The sequence below is a fragment of the Artibeus jamaicensis genome, unplaced genomic scaffold (assembly GCF_021234435.1).
Source record: "Artibeus jamaicensis isolate MK-2021 breed Jamaican fruit bat unplaced genomic scaffold, CSHL_Jam_final scaffold_916, whole genome shotgun sequence".
NCBI lineage: Eukaryota > Metazoa > Chordata > Mammalia > Chiroptera > Phyllostomidae > Artibeus > Artibeus jamaicensis.
In genome coordinates this window covers 63211211-63231531 of record NW_026522059.1, presented here as the reverse complement: position 1 = coordinate 63231531, position 20321 = coordinate 63211211, and the positions used below count along the sequence as shown (strand labels likewise).

Genomic DNA, 20321 nt, shown 5'->3' with positions numbered 1-20321 from the left:
AGGACCTCTTGGATCTGTGCAGTGCTTTCTGCATTATAATGGTAAGACTATATATCCCATGATACAAGACTTACTATTTCAAGATGAGAAAACTCTAAGGACTACAGACTAGTCCTTGTATCTCATACAGTGCAGCCTCACTGGGCTATATAGTCCCTGAGTGTGGACTCGGAGTCGGGGTGTTCCACACTCTGCCTTTGCTGTGTGACCTCAGCACAAATAACTTCTCTGGGCTTATTTTCCTCATCTATTTGATGAAGCTAAATTTATAGAACTATTGCAAGGTATAAATAAAATAATGCATATAAAAATGCAGTTGTCTGAAGCGTGGGAAGTCCTCAAATGCTAATCAAATGAATTATTGAAAATAGGGACAGTTGGTTCTGGGCATCACTTATCAAGCTACCTATCTATTAAATATATGTAATATATATATATACATTACATATATATGTAATGTGTTATATATATATAATGTGTGTTATATATTTTTATTTGCTACCTAGTATAGGTTTAGCAAATAAAAGTTGTAAAACTGGATGTATACTTGCAATTTGTGTTTCGTCGAGAGAACTCTGGAATAAATGAGAGAAGGGAAGAAAGAGAAGTGGGAAAACGGGAAGGAATGCGCAGAATAAAGAGGAAAAGAATTTTTAAAAGACTGTACAGAAGAAATTGCAGGCCTGAGACAGAACCAAGGATGAGAAAAGAGGCGAGCACGTTCGTGGGGGGGTCAGACTGCGGCGGGGCGAGGCGGGGCGGGGCCCTGAAGCGAGGCGGGGCGGGGCCCAGCAGCGGCTCCGCCGTGGCAGCCACACCCCCGTGGGCGGGATGCGGGGCTGGACTTCCTGTCTCGGCCACTTCCTTCTAGAAGACTCCGCCCGCCGGCTCTTCCGGCGGCTCGCGAGTCTGCTTCCCGGCAGGTCAAGGTGAGTCGTGATCTCGAGTTCGCCTCCGGGCAGTGCTGCGGACGAGCGGGGCGAAGTGGAGCAGAGCCGGGGGCGGTGCCTGGGGCCTGCGTGTTGTCCTGAGTCACTGCGACCGACCCCAGGATCTGTACCCATGTTCTGTAGCTGTTTCGCCCCCGCACCTCACTGCAGCCTTGTAGCCGCTTCTGTAGCACGAGCCCCCGTTTTCATTTCACAGATTACGAGGGAACTGAGGGATTGGACGCCCCTGGGGTCACCTAGGCACTGTATAGGTCCCTTTGATCCGCAGTCGCACTTTGGGGACACACAAGTGACAGTGAGGGATGTGCGTTACTCTCACCGCGGGGCAGGCCTGTGACCAGGACAGAAGTAGTTGGAAATGCTTCAGGCTTTTAGGAAAGGGGTAGTGGGTCAAATGTAGCTCCTTCCATCAAGAAATGGGGGTGGGACGGCAGGCAAGCAGTTACGTGGCCGAAATGTAAGGAGGGTGTCGCCGAGAATCAGAGTCTCTGAGCAAGGAATATTCTTCAGACTTAGGACTCGGTTTCCCTGCTCAGGTGATTGGAATTCTGTATGCAAGGTACACCCCTCCTCTGGGCTCAGGATCTCTTATGTCCAGCTGCCTAGTGGGCATGTCCCTTTTGACTTCACGAAGGCCCCTGGTACTCCACTAATTAAACTTGCTCACCGCACTTCCTACCCAAATCCCAAACTTCTTTCCCTCGTTCCCTGTTGTGGTAGATGTCACCTTTGTATGTTCAGTTGCCAACATGGGAAATCAGGGCATCATTAAGCTCTTTTTCTATGTCATACCCCCATTCCAGTCTGTTACTGAACAGACTTTATTTCCGCTCTCAACTCTATTTCCGGAAGCAGATACCTCCTGCACCCCAGCCTCACCCCAGCCTCACCCCAGCACCTACAAGCAGTGTCCTCTGGACGGCTCGGTTGTAAACCTGAACTCTGGAGCTGATCTGCCCTCTCTCTACCTCCCCTCCACCCTCCAGTCCATGCTCAGTGCCCACCAGGGAGGTTCCTCCAGGGACTCACAACCAAGTCTTATGTCCCAGGCTGGAGCAGGATGATCCCTGCTCTCTCCCACAGCCTTTCCCTCCTGTTTCCCTTGATCTCTGAGTTGTCTCACTGAGGCCTTTCAGTCCCCCTTCACTTCCAGGTGTGCTGCAGTTGTGTTAGTTAATGCCTGTTCATTTGTCCTACAGCTCTTGGTCTAGTCACATCCTCAGAGAAACCTTATCTGAGATCTTAGGGCTGGCCAGAGCTCCCTGTTACATATTTCTTAGTGCACTTCTCCTTAGCCTTTGCCACATCAGTGATTTTACATGTAGTTCGATTGTTTTGATCAACAGCTGAGTCCCCACTAGAGAGTCAGTATCAACTGTGATGGAGTGCATAGCACGCGATATTCAGCAGATAGTTCTGGATGATAAAAAATACGCTGACTTCTGGGGGAGAATCCCTAGAAGAAAGCGCTTATTTGCGCTGGTGGGAAGAATGCTGGTCATTACCAGTGCTATTAGGTGGGGAGAGTGGTGGCTGGAGCACAGCTTTCTTCTGTTAACGCCTACAGGAAAGGAATAGGAGTAAATAAGAATGAAAAAAAAAAAGAGTTTGGAAGCAGTTTTTGAAGTGCCCTAAGGAGTCGCTTAATGTAACTCAAAATGTGGCTTCCTTTGTGAAGTTTTAAAATATTTATTTCAGGAAGAAAAAGCAGCTAACAGAAGCAGCTCAGTGTGTCTGCCTTTTGCCTTTTCCTATCTTGTGAGCACCTGGGACGGGGACTCCTGGCGAATCAAAGTGAAGCCCTGTCAGCTATTTTCAGTTATAAAGGAGACGTAATTTGGCAGCTTTATAAATGATGCCATATTTCTGAGTCTGACAACTTCAGAAGCTTCATGGTCCTAGGTCCAGGCTTTAGAGTGTGGTCCCACCAGTGATGAATTATTTTAGTCTTCTCTTGAACGGTCAGTGGAAAGCTGGACAGCTCAGAACACCAAAATGTTCTGGGGTTTTTTCTCTCTGAAACTCATGGAAAGAAGTTTCATTTTTGCTTTATTATTATTTTTTTAGTCCTGAATTTTCTTTCCAGAACTGCCAAGCGCCTCTGCCTTCTGATATAAAAAGATACACTTCTGATAAAATTTGGACTTTGTTCCCCTCATCTCCTCTGGCCAGGATCACTAGTGAAATTAATCTGTCATCTGTTTGAAGTGTCATTTCTGTATTTGGCTTGTAAAGACATATTATCCTGTATGCAGTTGGCTTGAGAAATCCCCGCAGCAAACCTGTACCAAAGGAAAAAATCAATCTCTGAGCTTAACTGTGCTGCTGCTTCGCAAACAGAAACAGAACTGGCAGGGGTGGGGCAGTAAATGCTCCTCCTGTGTCTTCTGGGCCTTTATTACCTTCAGCTCAAAGTACTCTCCATGCCAAAGTGACACATTTATGGGAGACTTGTTTTGAACCACTTTAGGTGTCCCTGAAAATATTTCAGGGTCCTTTCTTTGTCATTCCCCAAGCCAATGTTGTTTTTTCATTATTTTTTTTACGATTTTATTTATTTATCTTTAGAGGGGAAGGGAAGGAGAGAGGGAGAGAAATATCAGTATGTGGTTGCCTCTTGTGCGTCTCCTGCTGGGAACTGGCCTGCAACCCAGGCATGTGCCCTGACTGGGAATCAAACCAGCAACCCTTTGGTTTGCAGGCCCGTGCTCAGTCCACTGAGCTACGCCAGCCAGGGCCAATGTTGTTGTTTTAAATGTGATCATATTTGGGCACTTTGGGAGACATTTCATAGAGTACTTTTTTTTGTTATAAAACATGTTTATACAATAGGAGTGACTTAGGTAGAAATGTTTTTTACAGGACCTACCAGTGAATGTAAAACAAGATTTGAACTCTATAGTCAGGAAAGGGGTAAGAATCTCTCTTTGCTAATTGAGATGTTTTTATGAACTAACTTTTCTGTGATTAAGACTTTTAGAGATTTGTCACTGCTGTGTTCTGGTATGTCTTAAATCTGTCCCGAAGATGGCTGATCCCTGGCAGGAATGCATGGAATATGCAGTAACTCTAGCAAGGCGAGCTGGAGAGGTATGAACTACCATCTGGTCACCCACTGCAGCAGTTGTGGGCATCCTGTGGCTGCTGTGATAAATAAAACATACCTGTGTTGCTTTTCATTTTACTAAACACTGTAAATGGAGTGAATACTCCAATTTTATGCCATTAACTTTTTGTTATCAGTTGTGAATCTAAAATGGGATGTAAGATTCTATGCTTTTGTACGTAGAACATCATAACCACTAAAGGCTTACTTTATAAAACTTGTGCTAAGAAATTTTTAAGAATATTGTTTAAGACAGACTGAATGTTTTACACCATTTCTGTATTTCACTTTTTAGTTTGATTTGAAATTACTTATGCTTTTTCTGTTTTACCAAAAAAAATCTTTTCAGGTGGTTCGTGAAGCTCTAAAAAATGAAGTGAACGTCATGATTAAAAGTTCTCCAGCTGACTTGGTAACTGTGACTGACCAAAAAGTTGAAAAAATGCTTATCTCTTTCATAAAGGAAAAGTACCCATCACACAGGTATTTCTTATTTCAATTTCAAATGATAAAAAGGAAACCTGGTTAGAGTCAGAAATATATGACACAGACATTGTGATTCTGGACACAGAAATTGACTTGAGTTAACTTAACCTGAAAGGGAATATCTTTGGAGGTTGTGGGGTAGCTCTGTAACCCAGAGAGCGGAGGTTGAGCAGGAACCAGGGAGGAAGGTCTTGGACCTAGACACTCTACAGGAGCCATGGCTGCTCGGGTCACTGGTCACCACACTCTTGATTCTGATGCCTTGTTAGCTCTCAATTACAGATCCTGGCTAAGAACACTGCTTGCTGAACTCAGGTTATTTCCCTAAGCCCATGCAGCCAAGAGGGGATATTGAGCATCCTTCATAGAAGGAAGAGTGTTTGGATGGTGGGAAGCGGATGTGACAAATGTCTGCTATAGGCATGATTTAGAAGTTCAGTTTGATTCTCTATATTGCATACTTTTTTATATGGTAACTTTAGGGAATTTGAGAGAAACTGCTAAAGTCAGGGCTCTCTCACAGGCACAGAGCAGAAGTATTGTCATCACTTTAAAGCTTCAGCATTGTCATTCTTTACTTTTTCCTGGTTATTTTAAAGCTGAGCAAACCAGAGTGGCCAGTTCAATTTCCAGTCAGGGCACATGTGCGGATTGTGGACCAGGTTCCCAGTAGGGGGCGCTCGAGAGGCAACCACACAGTGATGTTTCTCACCCTCTCCCCCTCCTTTCCCCTCTCTAAAAGTAAATAAAAAAAGAAAGCTCTAGCTAAATAAATATACTTCCTCTCGATAAACAGGTGTATGGCTAAGAGATAAAGATCATAATAATGATTGTTAGGACAGATCATTATTGAATAAAGGAAAAACATAAAAATAAAAGTAGGAAAGGAAACATTGAAATCAAACACCATTTCCAGAATTCACCTAAGGTTTGTTTATTGCATAGTGTGTTTTAGGAAACCAAGTGAATACATTAATTTGGTGGGCTGTTCGTCTTGTTGACTTTTTTAATGTTCTTCTCTATTTGAGTTACCAATTGCTGCGTAGCAAATTACCCTAAACTTTAGCAGCTCTAGAAAACGTTTATTATTTCAGTTTTTTATAGGATCAGGAATATGAGAGTAGCTTAGCCACAAGGTCTCATGAAGTTACAGGAAAACTGTTGGTCTGGACTGCAGCCACCTCAGGCCTCCCCTGGGGCTGAAGGGTCTGTTCCCTTGGGTGATTGTTGATACGTTCACTTGCTTCTGCGTTCACTTGCTTCATGGTGAGGAACTGCAGGAAGCTGGCAGCTTCCCTCAGTTCCTTGCCATGTAGGCCTCTTCTCAGCGCAACTCAGAACAGGGTGGCCAGTCTCCCCCAGGGTGTGAATGGGAAAGGGAGTGGGGAAAGAGTAGAGGAGATGAACCACAGTGCCAGTTTGTGAACGAGGCTTCAGGGTTGCACAGTGGCACTTCTGCTTTGTTTTGTTGCTTAGAAATGAGTCACGAAGTTCAAGTTCACACTCAAGGCCAAGAGCATTAAGCCCTACCTCTGGAAGAGAAGAGGATGAGAGATCTGGGGGCATATTTTTTATTTATTCATTTATTTTGAAGATTTTATTTATTTTCAGAGAGGGGAAGGGAGGGAGAGACAGAGAAACATCAACAGGTGGTTGCCTCTTCTCTGGCTGCCCCCACCAGACAGCCGCCTGCAACGCAGGCACGTGCCCTGACCGACAACTTTTTGGTTTGCAGGCTGGCACTCAAGTTACCAGACTAGCCAGGGCTAGGAGCATATTTTTAAAACTACCACATTCCCTTTCTCATCTACCATCAATGCTCTGTTTACACATGTGTGCACTTGGACTTGTGCATCACATTGTAGGGTTTTTAGTTCTACTTTTCCCATGACTGCTCTGGCGAAGGTAAAGCCTTCCCACACTCATCATTCTGAATGAAAAAGGAGCAACGACAGAAAAGTGTGGTATGTAGACTTTTGTTATGTTTTATGATAGACTCTGCAGCTAAGGAAATGTTATACTTGAAATTCATCGAAAGTGGTGTAAAGAGTCACTCTTGCTTTTAGTTTCATTGGTGAGGAATCTGTGGCTGCCGGGGAAAAAAGTGTCTTAACCAACGACCCTACTTGGATCATTGACCCTATTGATGGAACAACTAACTTTGTACATAGGTACGTTTAAAAATTTTTTAATGTTGTCATTACTGTGTATGTATGAACTGAATGGACCTTTTGAGTGCTCCATTCACAAGCATACATACTTTTAAAAAATATGTAATTTATAGAGTAAAAGGTGTTGTGAGAATTTTCATCCGATGTGGTGATGGAATGTTGCTGTTGGGGCTTGTGAGGTGCAGTGCCCTGTTTATCTTTCTTTTCGCTCTGTGGGAGCCAGGTAAAAATATAAGCAAGCACCATTGCTGTATTGAGATCAGTTACAGAGTTCATGGGGTTGATACTGGAGGTTCATTCCGGGAGAAAAAGCTTAAAAGGATCTTGAGTTTTAACAGCAAGACTTAGGCTTGAATCTGGGGGCTTGTCTATAGGCTTTTTGACCTGAGACAAGTTTCTTAATCTTTCTAAGCCTCAGTTGGTTTTTTTTTTTAAGTTATCTATAAAATGACCATATTCATGGTTACCTGTCTAATAGAATTGTGGGGACTCAGTGAGTAGTGCATTTCTATAAGGACACAGTAAGTGTCTAGAAGAGAGCCTGTTGGAATTGCCAGTGAGGATTAAAATGCCAGCCTCACTTGGGGGGATTACACAGATGTTATATTTGAAGTTGACATGTAGCTGTACATATGTTTAGTAATACTGAATTGATATAGTCTCTAAAGCAAGGATCTAGACTCCGTATGTGAGGGATATAAATGTGGGAGGATGCTCATGGGATACTGTAACAGAAAAGATTATAATGCAACATGTATAGTATGTTAAAATGAAAACTATTAACTATTTCTAAGTATTTTTATTTTTAGTAGTTTAATTAACCCACTTTGTCTATTTTCTTTATCTTGATTCTCTTCTGAGTCAGAAATTACAAACTATGTCTTCAAACTTTCATGTAGCCATGGCAGTACCTGTGGCTAACAGTTTACCTTTCAGATATAAAGTTCCAAGTTGTGTGTTTGGGTTGAGAAAAGTAATTTATTCTGTATAATTCATGCCTAAGTTTATAGGTCCATGCTGGGGGAGAAATGACCAAAGAAAAGAGACTTTTTAACCAATTAAAAATCTCTTTTAAAATGTTTTATTTTTTGAAAAAATATTTTTTACATTGTTACTATATTTGTGGTATTTTACACTCAAAAAATATAAAATAGTGTGCAGTATGAAGGGGCCTCCCACTTCTGTCCCATTTTTCTATCTCTGAAGGTGAGAGCCGTTTCAGGTTTCTTGTGACACCTCTTAGAGATGCTTCCTGCAGGCGGAAGTTTCCTGTGTGTGACCTGCATGTACAAGTCCCCACCTCCACCGTTTACACAGAGGGTTGTGTGCTGAACCTGCTGTTCTGGGGGGGGAGAGATGAGACTTTACATGAAAAAATTTGTAAACAGTCATATTATGGAAAAAACATGTTTATTGAAAATAAGTCCTATCCTGATAAATTTGTATGTGTTTTTTTTTTTAAAGATTTCCTTTTGTTGCTGTTTCAATCGGCTTTGTTGTCAATAAAAAGGTATGCTGTTTAAATTTATGGTTGGTAAATTGCCTTGCTGTCGTTTTCTGAGAAAAAGTAAATATATCTCCATAATAGTTTAGATTTGTCTCTATATTCAATTTATATAGCTGCATTATTCTGAAATAAGCTACAGGAGTATTACAATTATGATACTTTTTCCAGTGAAGAAAAGTTAATGTTTCGTTGAGAAGCAAGAGTTATAAGGAAGAAATACACAAAAGTAACTGAACTACACTTCTATGTAATCACTATTATATATGTGATAGAGTCTGATGCATGCAGAGTTGATACCTGACCTAAGGTGGTTAATGGCAGAGGTGAGGTTTGAGCTAGGAATGCTCTAGTAGCTGTCAGTGAAAGGCTAGGAAGTGGTAGGGCCAGGGCACACGTGGAGGATGTCGAGTTTTCAGGAGCCCAAATACTTCCTATATGTAAACAAAATAGAACAAAGTTTGTAGCTATTGCATTGCCTTGCTGTTTGGCTATTTGATTGATCAAACAATGAATGACGTTTACCATCATCTTACATACTTTTCTTTAAGGAGTTTGTGATGTATTTGATCAGCATATACAGAAGAGAGTCAAGAAGTCTCTGAAAATGAAAACATAAATTAGTGCCAGTGAAACTAGCTGTGGGTTGTGATCAGTGAGAATGTGCAAAGGAGCTAAGTGAGTGTTCAGCATATACTCAGCCTGGCACTGTGTGTGGTCCTTGTCATTGAGCTCCCAGTTATTGCAAAAGTGAGATGTGTGAACAGATATGGTCATATGTGGGAGACTAGGAAATACAAACCCTGCGAGCACGAAGAGGGTCGAACCAGTTCTCCATGAGTAGTTTGGGGAGATTTTCCTAAAGAAGGGTCATGTTAATTCCATTGTGTGGTTTGGGTTTGACAAATAAAAAAGAAAAGGAACGCATTTCAATCACAAAGAACAGCTTGGAGAAGAGCATGATACGTATGGGAATGGTGAGATGGTTGTCAGGAGTGAAGCCCTCAAGGGGCAGGAACAGGGCAATGAGAGAAGTTGGTGGCGGTCCTGTTGTGAGATTGTGGCCTGTCTATACCACAACATTGAGATTTCGTTTTTGGCAGTGGAAACCAGTAGAGGTTTTTAAGTGCAGAGTGACAGGTATTTCCAGCCTTGTCACGATTATATTGGAGAGGCCAGTGATTCTGAACTGAGATGCTGCAGTGAGAATCACTGAGGAAATGCCAGAATCAGGAAGTATTTTCAAGATAAAATTTGAAGGAGGAGAATGGAGAAGGAGTGAGGTGTGACCAGGCATAACCTTTTTGGGTAAGGTTTTTACAAGACGAGGTTCTTACCTGTGGCGATGGAGTTGATGAGCCACACTTCCAGGTGGTCGTTGTTTTGTGGGCTAGAAAGAACGAACCTAAAGGACTACATCTAGAGAGCTAAAGGGCAGTGGAAAAATGAAAAATCCTGAGGTGCACAACTTTTAAAAGTTAAACAGATAAATAGGCCCTAAAACAACTGACAGCAAGATAGGTTAGTGAGTGAGGTAGGGGGACAGAGAGTCCTTCCAGGGACACAGATTAATGGATTAATAAATGTGGAAGAAACCTTGGTGATGGTAGCAGTCGCCAGTTCTTCAGAGAAGGTACTTGGCCCATAAGAGTTCACTGGTGATCACTGGCAATCTTTCAGAAGCCAAATTGTGGTGGATCAAAAGAGAATGGGAGATGCAAAGTGTGGACTACTCTTTGGCAGTGAAGGGAAAAGAAATAACATTTTGAGGATTTTATAAGGTAGGGAGAGTCTGCTAAGAAGGTACCAGAATTGATATTGTAGAGAGGAAGTATAAGTAGGAAGTGGCTTTTCCAAGAAGTATGTGAGGGTAGGAATCATACTCATGAGGAAGGATTCACCCTGGAAAATAGGAAAACTCTGTCCTCATCTGAGTGAGAGGGAGGAGGTCAAGGTTGGTGCTCCTAGGCTTATAAATGGATGAGAGTCAGGGATTCAAGTCTAATGACTTTTTTTCTCTGATTAATCTAAAAATTAGTGTTTTAAGTATCCTACCATGTAGCCATTTGAAAACATTATTTGTCAGTATACCAGATTTTCTTGTTACTTTCTTAGAATAATTATTGACTTCACAGTGAAAAATACCCAAGTTTGGTAAAGGAAAGTGGTTTTCCATCTGCAGATAGAATTTGGAGTTGTCTACAGTTGTGTGGAGGACAAGATGTACACAGGCAGGAGGGGGAAAGGCGCCTTCTGCAATGGTCAGAAACTGCAGGTTTCACAGCAGGAAGGTAGGTTTGTCCTCTCGTTTTGGGTGTGATTGATACTATGTACCCACATTTTGTTGGTTTTGAATGTTAACTTATGGGATTTTCCAAGTGTTAGCTAATTCATAAATTTTGTTTATTTTCTCTTGGCTTTGCTTTTCCCTGCTGGAGTTTGAAGGTGGAGTGTTAGACTGGAAGCTGGTAGAGTTGAGCGAACCACCCTTGGAGCATCAGTGCCAAGGGTTGGAGACAGGGGGTTCCTGCCTGCTATTTCAGCCACTGCATCCCGAATTCTTTATAGAATCCCTCTGATTTGATGCCATTGAAACTACTTAGTAAATCAGGGGAAAATGTGTTAAATTTGGGAAAATTAAAAATAATGTTTGTCCATTTTTGTATGAGTTTGATGATGGACATTTTAACTCTTCTTTCTGTGTGATAGCTGGTTGAGGTTTTGAGTCTTCACCTTTCTTCCATAAACTATGCCCATCATTTTTCAATGTGTACATTAGATCCTTTTAAATACAGCTGGTACTTAAAAGATACTTGCAAAATAATCTAAATTCAGAATCCTCCCACACTATCATATTTTTTCTCCTCAGACACTTTGAGAGCAGATTTTTATTTCCTTCTTTTAAAAAAGATTTTATTTATTCATTTTTAGAGAGAGGGGGAAGGGAGTGAAAAAGAGAGGAAGAGAAACATTGATAGGTTGCCTCTCACATGCCGTTGGGGGCCTGGCCTGCAACTCAGGCACATGCTCTGACTAGGAATCGAACTAGTGGCCTTTCAGTTTGCAGGATGACGCCCAATTCATTGAACTGCACTGGTCAGGGCACATTCCCTTTTCATTGACCCTAAGACCCCAAAGATTGGAGTATCCATCCTTATTTTCAAGATGTTAACATATGAAAAAATATGTATCTCAGAATTGAAGGACTGTGTCCTACAAACAACTTTCCCTTTTTATAATTACTCTTTTGTTTTCCATAATATTTAATAAAGTCATATGATTATTAGAAATTCAGCCATGATAACCATGTTCAGAACCAGCTGTGAGCACACTCCTCAGGCGGTGGAGGGCGGTGTGTGGGGTCAGCTAGCCTGAGACCAGGTGTTGAGTTGTCACAAATTCAGACGGTCTCGAGGAGGGAATGGAGGAAATGATAATCCGTGAAATTAGTAAACAGAGGGCAGATAAGAGAACTTCCATTTCTAACTTGTTTTATTTCAAATTTATATGTAAATTATTTATTGAATTTAATCTCTAAATTCCATGTTTTAAATATTTTAAGGTATTTGCTAATTCCCCACTGGAGGTATTTTGTATGCAGGCAAATTAGTTATATTCTGCATATTTTGGGGATGTTGTAAAAAGCTAGACTCTTTTATAAAATGATACTGAGAAATAATAAATTTGTCAGTATTTCAATATTTAAAGACTTAGAAGTAAAGAAATTTGATATAATGAGGAAGAGAGGTAAGATTTTCCTGTTTTATTCTGAATTACAACTGTCAATTTCTTTTTTATTGTTTTTTTACCAGAATTCTTATCATTAAACTGTAGTGATTATTGGAAACATTTTCTTTTAGATATTACCAAGTCACTCTTGGTCACAGAGTTGGGCTCTTGCAGAACGCCGGAGACTGTAAGAACTATTCTTTCTAACATGGAAAAGCTTCTTTGCATCCCTATTCATGGGTAAGCTCTCTTCGTTCCTCTCAAGAGTTCCAGGTAGTTTAATATATTAAGCAATAATTTTCTTTTAGAAGTGAAAGTGTTTATTAATTGACATGGGAGCAGTACTATAGTTCTAATTTTCTAATGTAATTTGAAAATAATTTCAAATTTAACACAATTTACAGAGATAAAATAATATAAAAAATAGTATATTCTGTGCCTAGATTCACTTATTAATAATATTTTACCTCATTTTTTTGTACTTTTACTATTCCCTGTGTGTGTGTGTGTGTGTGTACATGCATGCCTTTTACCTCCCTGAACTATCTTAGTGTAAATTTCTCACACCATAGTTCTTAATACCTAAGTACTTCAGTTTGTTAAGAGCAGAGATATTCTCTTCCACAAGGCACAGTGCACTACTGAATTTATAAACTCGTTCTCTAGTCTGCCATCCAAGTTCACTTTGGTCAATTGATTTAATAATGTCCTTTGTAGCATTTTCATTTCTCCAAGGCAAGATCCAGGCTCCAGCCATTTAGCCATCTATCTCTTTAGCCACCTTTACTTTGTATGTTTGTTTTTTTTTTAAGATTCCATTTATTTATTTTTAGAGAGAGGGGAAGGGGAGGAGAAAGAGGGAGAAAAACAATGTGCAAAACATCGATTGGGTGCCTCTCGCACATCCCAAATGGGGGGCCTAGCCCACAACTTAGGCAAGTGCCCTTGACTGAGAATCGAACTAGCGACCTTTCGGTTTGTGAGACAGTGCCTAACCTGCTGAGCTACACCAGTCAAGGCACTTTGAATGTTGTGCTTCAGATATCTGATGCCAATCTAATTTTCTTGGCTTTTAAATTATTTTATGATTTAATGGAACCTCTGAGAATTTGTTTTTCTTTCAATCTTTGATGTCTGGTTGTTTTACAAGTGTATATTTTGAAATTGCTCATTCTCAGATAGTTTTCTCCTTCAACATGAAGATTCATGTCTTTTTTTCAAGTTTTCTTGAATTATAGTTTTAAATATTGGTTCAAACCTGTTTTCATTTTCTGCTTCAGAGACACCAGTAGGCAAGTTCAATCTCTTCAATGGAAATGTCTCTTCCATTTTAGCCACTTTCTCTCTGACTCTTTTGACTTTTTTTTTTCTTTTCCTCATGGCCCTTTATTAAGTTTTTACTTGAACCAGTTCTCATTAGGGCCTGTCTTGAAATGTAGACTTCATTCCTGATGTCATTTTGTCGTTTGTGCCCCACTTTCTTTGCTGAGTTCAATAATCTCATTTTATTTCTTCCTGGGTTTTTCCCCCCTCTCTTTCTCTATTTAGTTTTTGTATTTCTGATTTAACATAACCCCCTTCCCACCCATATTCACGCCTATTTGTTTCAGGATATTTAATTCAGATTTGGTTGATTTCAGTTTCAGTTTTCTTTAATTTTATTGTTGATTTTTTAGGGGGAGACTTTATCAGCCAAAACCCCCAAAGCATGTATTAGCAATATCCGGTGTTTTGTAGTAGTTTTATGTGGATTTGGCTTTCTGTTTATTATGTGATCCAGTTCCTGGTATCAGATTTTCTCATTCTGTCCATTCTGCCCTGCTTCTTCTTTTGTGAATATCTGTTGCGGGGAGCAGTTGGCATGTCTTGTTTCTTTTTCATTTCTGTAAGGTTTTTAATTTCTCTCTCTTAGTTCCTACTTTTTCTTCACTTCTCTGTTTCCAAGAGATACCACTTCTTTTATCAAGGTGTAATTGACATATAGCATTATATTAGTCTCAAGTGTACCATGTAATAATTCAATATTTGTATATATTGCGAAATAATCACCCCAATAAGTCTGGTTAACATCTGTCAGTACACAGTTAAAAAATATTTTTCTTGTGATAAGAACTTTTTAAGATTTACTCAGCTTTTAAGTATATAGCATAATATTGTTAACTATAGTTGCCATGCTGTGCAGCACATCCCCAGGATTTACTTATTTTATAACTGGAAATTTGTACCTTAGACTTCCTTCACCATTTCACCTACCCTCCACTCCTGCCCCTGGCAACCACCCATCCATTCTTTGTTTCTGTGAGCTTGGTGTGGTTTTTTTGGTTTCCCACATAAACACATGGGGGAGTAGCCTCTCCAGTCTGACCTGATTCTCCTGGAGTGGCACAGCGTCACCGCACTGCCCGGTTAGTCTCTGTGTTTCCCAGCCCTTCATTGCTGTAGCCAGGCTGTGAGGTACTGGTCTGTGTCCACTGCCCCACTTTCTCTTTCACAGGCTGGTCTGTGCGTTCCCTCTGCATCTGTTCCTCCGTTCTGCTGTTCCCAGCTCTCTGCACCCACAGGCTGGCGGTGGTCTGTTAGAATCCTCTTCCTTGTTTCCCTCTATCAGAAGTGGCTTGAGAATTTGTGTTTTCTGATTCCTAGACTCACTGAAGGAATGGGTCCTATGGGTTTAATTTGTCCTCTTTGGTTTTTTTAATTATAATTTTTACTTTTTATCCTCACCCAAGGACATGCTTATTGGTTTTAAAAGAGGGGAAGGGAGGAAGATAGGGAGAGAAACATAGATGTGAGAGAGAAACATCGATTGGTTGCCTTTCTTATGCACCCCTACCCAGGAGAAACACACAACCTAGTTGTGTGCCTTGGTTGGGAATTGAACCCATGACCTTTCAGTTTACCAGATGATGCTCCAACCAACTGAACAACCTGGTTAGGGTTTTATTTACTTTTATTTGGGGGAAGGTAGTAAAGCTTTTAACATCATGATGACACTATTATTCTGCAGACTCAGAGTTGCTCTATAAGTTTGCTTGAAACTTTTGTAAGCAAAGAAATTAAAAACCAGTAGTAAACACTTAATATACATTTATCCTCAAATTTTCAAGAAAGTTAGAGGTTGGAGGTCATTAACTTTAATATAGTTAATGGCTACATTAAATAGCATTTCTCTGACATTTACTGTAGTCATTTGCTTGAAAAATAATTATAATAAAGCTGTTGAATACCAACAGATTTTTGTGATTTTAATTTACTACCAATTCTTTTTTTTTTTTCTGAAAAATATCACCACCGAGTTATAAGACTCTTTGATCTAATTTTAAAAATCTAATAATCCAGCCTTATTTGTAGATGAGTTGACCAAAGTTCAGGGAGGTGAAGTGACTGCCCAGGAATACACAGCTGGATGGAGACAAGGCTGGGCCTGGCTTCTGGGCCGTTTCTCTTTTTCCAATATTAAGTTTGTCTCTTGGAAGTCAGTACAATCAGTGTACAGTGTGGCCTCTAATTCTAGGCTGTGAATCTGTGACCTATGCAGTAAGGAGGAAAGTGAAAGAGTGGTGGTCAGGTAGCTGTGGAGCCTCCCAGAGGGAGTCCAGAGGGAGGTTCCAGAAGCCTGCGCCAGGGTGCCGACTGCAGGACTTGGCGGTGGGCGATGGAGTGCTTATGCTGAGCATGAAAGCTGCCAGTGCTTCATACCTTTAACCTTTTATTCCATTGCCCGAAGTAAAATGGAAACAGTGGCCTTTGATTTCTAGGGTTTTCTAAAAAGTATAACCGGTAAAGTATTACCAAGTAGAAATACAGATGTACTGACTTCTTTCTATGAACTTCCACATACAGCTCATTTCGCCAGTTTTTCAATGTAAACTGAGAAGCATTAATTATAACATAAAAAAATCAAGAGAGTCATAATTTTTTAATGAATGCCATAAAATAAGTCGAAACAGTCTAATAGTTTTGTAGTTAGGAAAGGACATTTATGAGGCAAAGTAGATCATTATGGGTCCATTTCCTTTAAGTTTTGGGGACTCAGCTTAGGTAAAATGTACTGGGTCTGTTTTCTTATGTAATATTTTCTGGTATCATTGTTTAGGGAATAATTTTCGCCAGAACTACAGCTTCCTCTGTACTGAGGCCTTTTTATTTGGTTGGCCAAAAAGTTTGTTTTTTTGTGTGTGTTGGCTCTAGTAGTCCTTAGTTGTCTGTAACTTCATTCAAAGCAATTTTGTTGGATTGTACTATGGCAGCTGTCATGTCAGCCTACATTTAAAAAAATCAAGATTGGTGAATTTTGTGTAGCCATTTTAATATTGAAGATGGAAGAAGATACACGACATTTTCAACATACTATGCTTTATTATTTCAAAAAAGCTAAAAACACAACTGAAACACAAAAAAGGATTTGTGCAGTGTATGGAGAAGGTGCTGTGACTGACCGAACGTGTCAAAAGTGGTTTGCAAAGTTTCATGCTGGAGATTTCTGGCTGGACAGTGTTCCACGGTCGGGTAGAGACCAGTTGAAGTTGACAGCAGTCAAACTGAGACATTAATTGAGAACAGTGTTATACCATGCAGGAGCTAGCCAACATCCTAAAAATATCCAGTTCAATACATTTATTGATGAAAATGAAATAGATGTCTTTTATTTCACTACCTGGGTTAAAAATCACCAGTGTCTGGAAGAGGGTGACAAGTCAGAAAACGGGAGGAGAGAGGTATGAAAACACACTGCCCGGATTTCCTGTCTGCAGACTCCCAGACATTACGGAGGTCATCATAGGAATAAAAGCTCGCAAAGAGAAAACAGAAGAATGACATTTTTCAGACTGGTACGATTGAGACTCACCCCTAACTGGTTTTTTTTTTAAAAGGTGCCTAGAATGTTGCCAAAGCTTAAAAATTACGGTTATGTGAAAGAGTAGCCTTTTGAAAAGATAACTAACATGTTATGATTGACCATTAAGGCTTTTTTGGCCAACCCCATATGTGTTAGGCACTCTGCTAGGTGCTTTACATAATTTATAATCATTACAACAGTGAACTAAGGCAGGTGATATCCCCATTTGCTGACAAAAAGGTACAATTTGAAGAATAAAATTTTTTTTCAAATTACAGTTTTTAAGCAGCTGAGCAGGAAGCAAACTCAAATCTTGGTGATATGAAAGATAGTCCTTTTTACTAGGTTTTGACAGTCATGATTATATACACACGCATGCTGAGATAGTAGAATTTAGTTTCTTTTAGCTTCCCCCTCCCCCCAAAATATCATTGTCTTAAGCCCTGGCTGGTGTAGCTCAGTGGATTGAGCGTGGACCTGCAAACCAAAAGATCGTGGTTCAAGTCCCCGTCAAGGCACATGCCTGGGTTGCAGGCCAGTTTCCAGCAGGGGATGCACCAGAAGCAACCATACATTGATTAAAAAAAAGAAATATCATTGTCTTAATGTTTATCTTATAAAATCACTTTGTGAGGATTAATTTTGTCATATAGTGCACCACGATTATTAGATTTTATGTATTTTCATTTTATTTTAAAATTAGTTATGACCTTTTTTATGTGCATCCTCTAGATGGGCTCAGATTATCTCAATCAACATTTAAAAGGAACTGACATTAAGGAGGAATACTTATTTGAAAGAATTCTGTTTTCCAATCTTGTTTTTAAATGCTATTTGTTAGGATCCGAGGCGTCGGAACGGCAGCTGTCAACATGTGTCTTGTGGCCAGTGGAGCTGCCGATGCATATTACGAAATGGGTATTCACTGCTGGGACATGGCGGGCGCCGGCATCGTTGTCACCGAAGCCGGTGGGGTACTGATGGATGTGACAGGTAACGTGATGTGGTGGCGAAGCATTTCTTCCCTCTTCTGGACTTTCCTCCACATGTGGCTCTTGTCTTTCAGTGTTTGTGTTGTCTTTCAGTGTGTTACACTCTTAAAGACAAAACAAGACATGGTTTTCTGCATAATCAAAATAAACATTATAGGGTACAATGAAGGATAAGATGCTTAGGAATCCCATTAGGGATTCCTAATGACAAATGGTAAGCCTCTTCAAAGGTAAGTAGCAGGAGCTCGGGACAGGCTGTAGAAAAAGTCTAGAAAGGTCCATGAGCCTAAAGATTGTGCCAAGAACTCAGTGATGACCATGTGATAGCTGATGACTGACCTCTGCTCTATCACTTTCTGCCTCAGGCCTGCAGAGGTTAAATGCTTCAAACTGGTGGTGCCATTTTTAAAAGTCAGGAGAACTGGGTTAAAAATTCACCAGTGTGTGGAGAAGGGTGACAGAGAAGTCAGGAAATGGGAGGAGAGAGGTATGAAAACACACTGCCCGGATTTCCTGTCTACAGACTCCCAAACATTACAGAGGTCATCATAGTAATAAAAGCTCGCAAAGAGAAAACAGAAAAATGACATTTTTCAGACTAGTATGATTGAGACTCACCCCTAACTGGTTTTTAAAAAAAAGATGCCTAGAATGTTGCCAAAGCTTAAAAATTACGGTTATGTGAAAGAGTAGCCTTTTGAAAAGATAAACTAACATGTTATGATTGACCATAGTGTCTATTGGCTGTTTGAGTTTTATAGGAATAGTTTTAATGCAGAATGTAATTATTGTCCATATTTGGTTGGTTTCAGGTGGACCATTTGACTTGATGTCACGGAGAATAATTGCTGCAAGCAGTAAAACCTTAGCAGAGAGAATAGCCAGAGAAATTCAGGTAGTGCCTTTTCAAAGAGATGATGAAGATTGATTCTCACATTCTCACATGCTCAGCCATGGTCGCTGCCTCTCCCCAAATTTGCTGCCACGCTGATGGTGTCACAAAATTTAGGACATCATTTCAGTCCTATGATCTGATTGGTTTAAATTGTTTTCAGTGTCCAGATTTAAAATAATTGCTACTTGTTCCATATTTTACTAGAACTAACTATGAAAGAATAGGTGAAATGTCTGTTTCATTGTTTTAAAACTCTGTGTAAGAATGTAATTTGGGAAAAACACACTGGCAGGTGATGAGGTGGGTATCGTATCCACTGAAATAGTCAATGTGCAATTTAGAGTTTCTGAGTCTGTGAGCTTCTGAAATTTTTACTTGCTGTTTTATGTACATAAACATTCAGGGCCCATTCTTAATTAAATGTTCTGGAATTTTTTCCAGAAAGATGACTTCCCAGATGACTTTGCAGAAAGTCATATTTCTGGGAAAAATTATCTTTAGATTCAGAAGACTTATTTCATCGAATTTTTTAGAAGTATGATGAGTACTTCCTTGACCTGGGTTTCTTCCTTCCCAGAGAACTTTGTTTCATGCATCAGTGGACAGGTAGCACTGAGCACAGTACCTGCCAGATGGTCAGCATTGAAACCATGAGTATTTGGAAGATAGCAACTCCAAGTTATAAAGGATACACAAAGTAAAGAGCTCACCGTTTTGTATTTTTACTTCAGGTTTTGAAGACATCCTTTTTATATTTCACATTACCATTTCTTTTAACATTATATTCCGTGCCATTTCATTACCATATCGCCAGGTGGCATTCATTACTGTGGGCATTCCTGCAGTGAGTGTATTTTCCAGGATACTGCGCTTCAGTGTTGATGTGGATTCCTTTACAGTCACTGTGTTCAGCGATTGGTTGAGCACAGGAAACGTAGAACTTGACAGATACATGAAAGTGATAATACTGAACTGTTTGTTTCTTCTCAAACTCCTTGTTTCACACCTTTGTCATTAGTTTCTATTCAGCCTCTAAATATTGCTCACTCATATTTGGCTCATCAAACTCAAAAGGAGAATTTTTCTGGTTTATACTTTTAAAGATTAATTTATTGTCCTTGGCATGTGAACAGACTATTAGGTTTTGTTATTGGCTTATGTGAGCCTTGTATTTGAGGAAATGTAAGTGCTTCTATAAAGTTTTTAAGGAAGGATTATCTTACTATTATGTACTTCTAATACATTAAATGTATATGATATTAAGATTTCAGTATTACAGATATGCATTTGTATCATTGGTCATGTGTACTAAAACATCTCATACTGTATTCTAAGACAGGTTGTTTTGGTGATTAAATATATTTTAGTTAGGACAGTTATGAATAACATTTTAAATAAAAAGTATAATTGAAATTTTTATTAAGATTTATAGTTTAAATTACTTTTGTTTATTCTTTTTATTAACTTATAAAACATTTTCTTTGATAAAAAGTGTCATTAAACATTCAGCAATTGTTGAGCACAATACCAGGCATTATGCTAAGCACTTGACACCCATGATCGTATTTAAGTCCCACAGTAACCCCAGGAGAGGTTATTATCCTCACTTTATAAGGCGTATTTAAGTCCCACAGTAACCCCAGGAGAG

The 20321-nt window shown here is 39.9% G+C and overlaps 1 protein-coding gene across 1 annotated transcript; it reads left to right on the top strand.

Moving 5' to 3' along the window:
• The first annotated feature begins 864 nt into the window (after positions 1 to 864).
• Positions 865 to 20092, top strand: IMPA1 (inositol monophosphatase 1). Its single transcript, XM_037141874.2, has 9 exons — positions 865 to 929; positions 3923 to 4040; positions 4406 to 4539; positions 6609 to 6713; positions 8178 to 8223; positions 10400 to 10508; positions 12078 to 12186; positions 17628 to 17779; positions 18591 to 20092. Exons 2-9 carry the CDS (start codon positions 3978 to 3980, stop codon positions 18704 to 18706), a joined length of 834 nt encoding a protein of 277 aa, XP_036997769.2. The 5' UTR covers positions 865 to 929; positions 3923 to 3977; the 3' UTR covers positions 18707 to 20092.
• Positions 20093 to 20321: the final 229 nt, after the last annotated feature.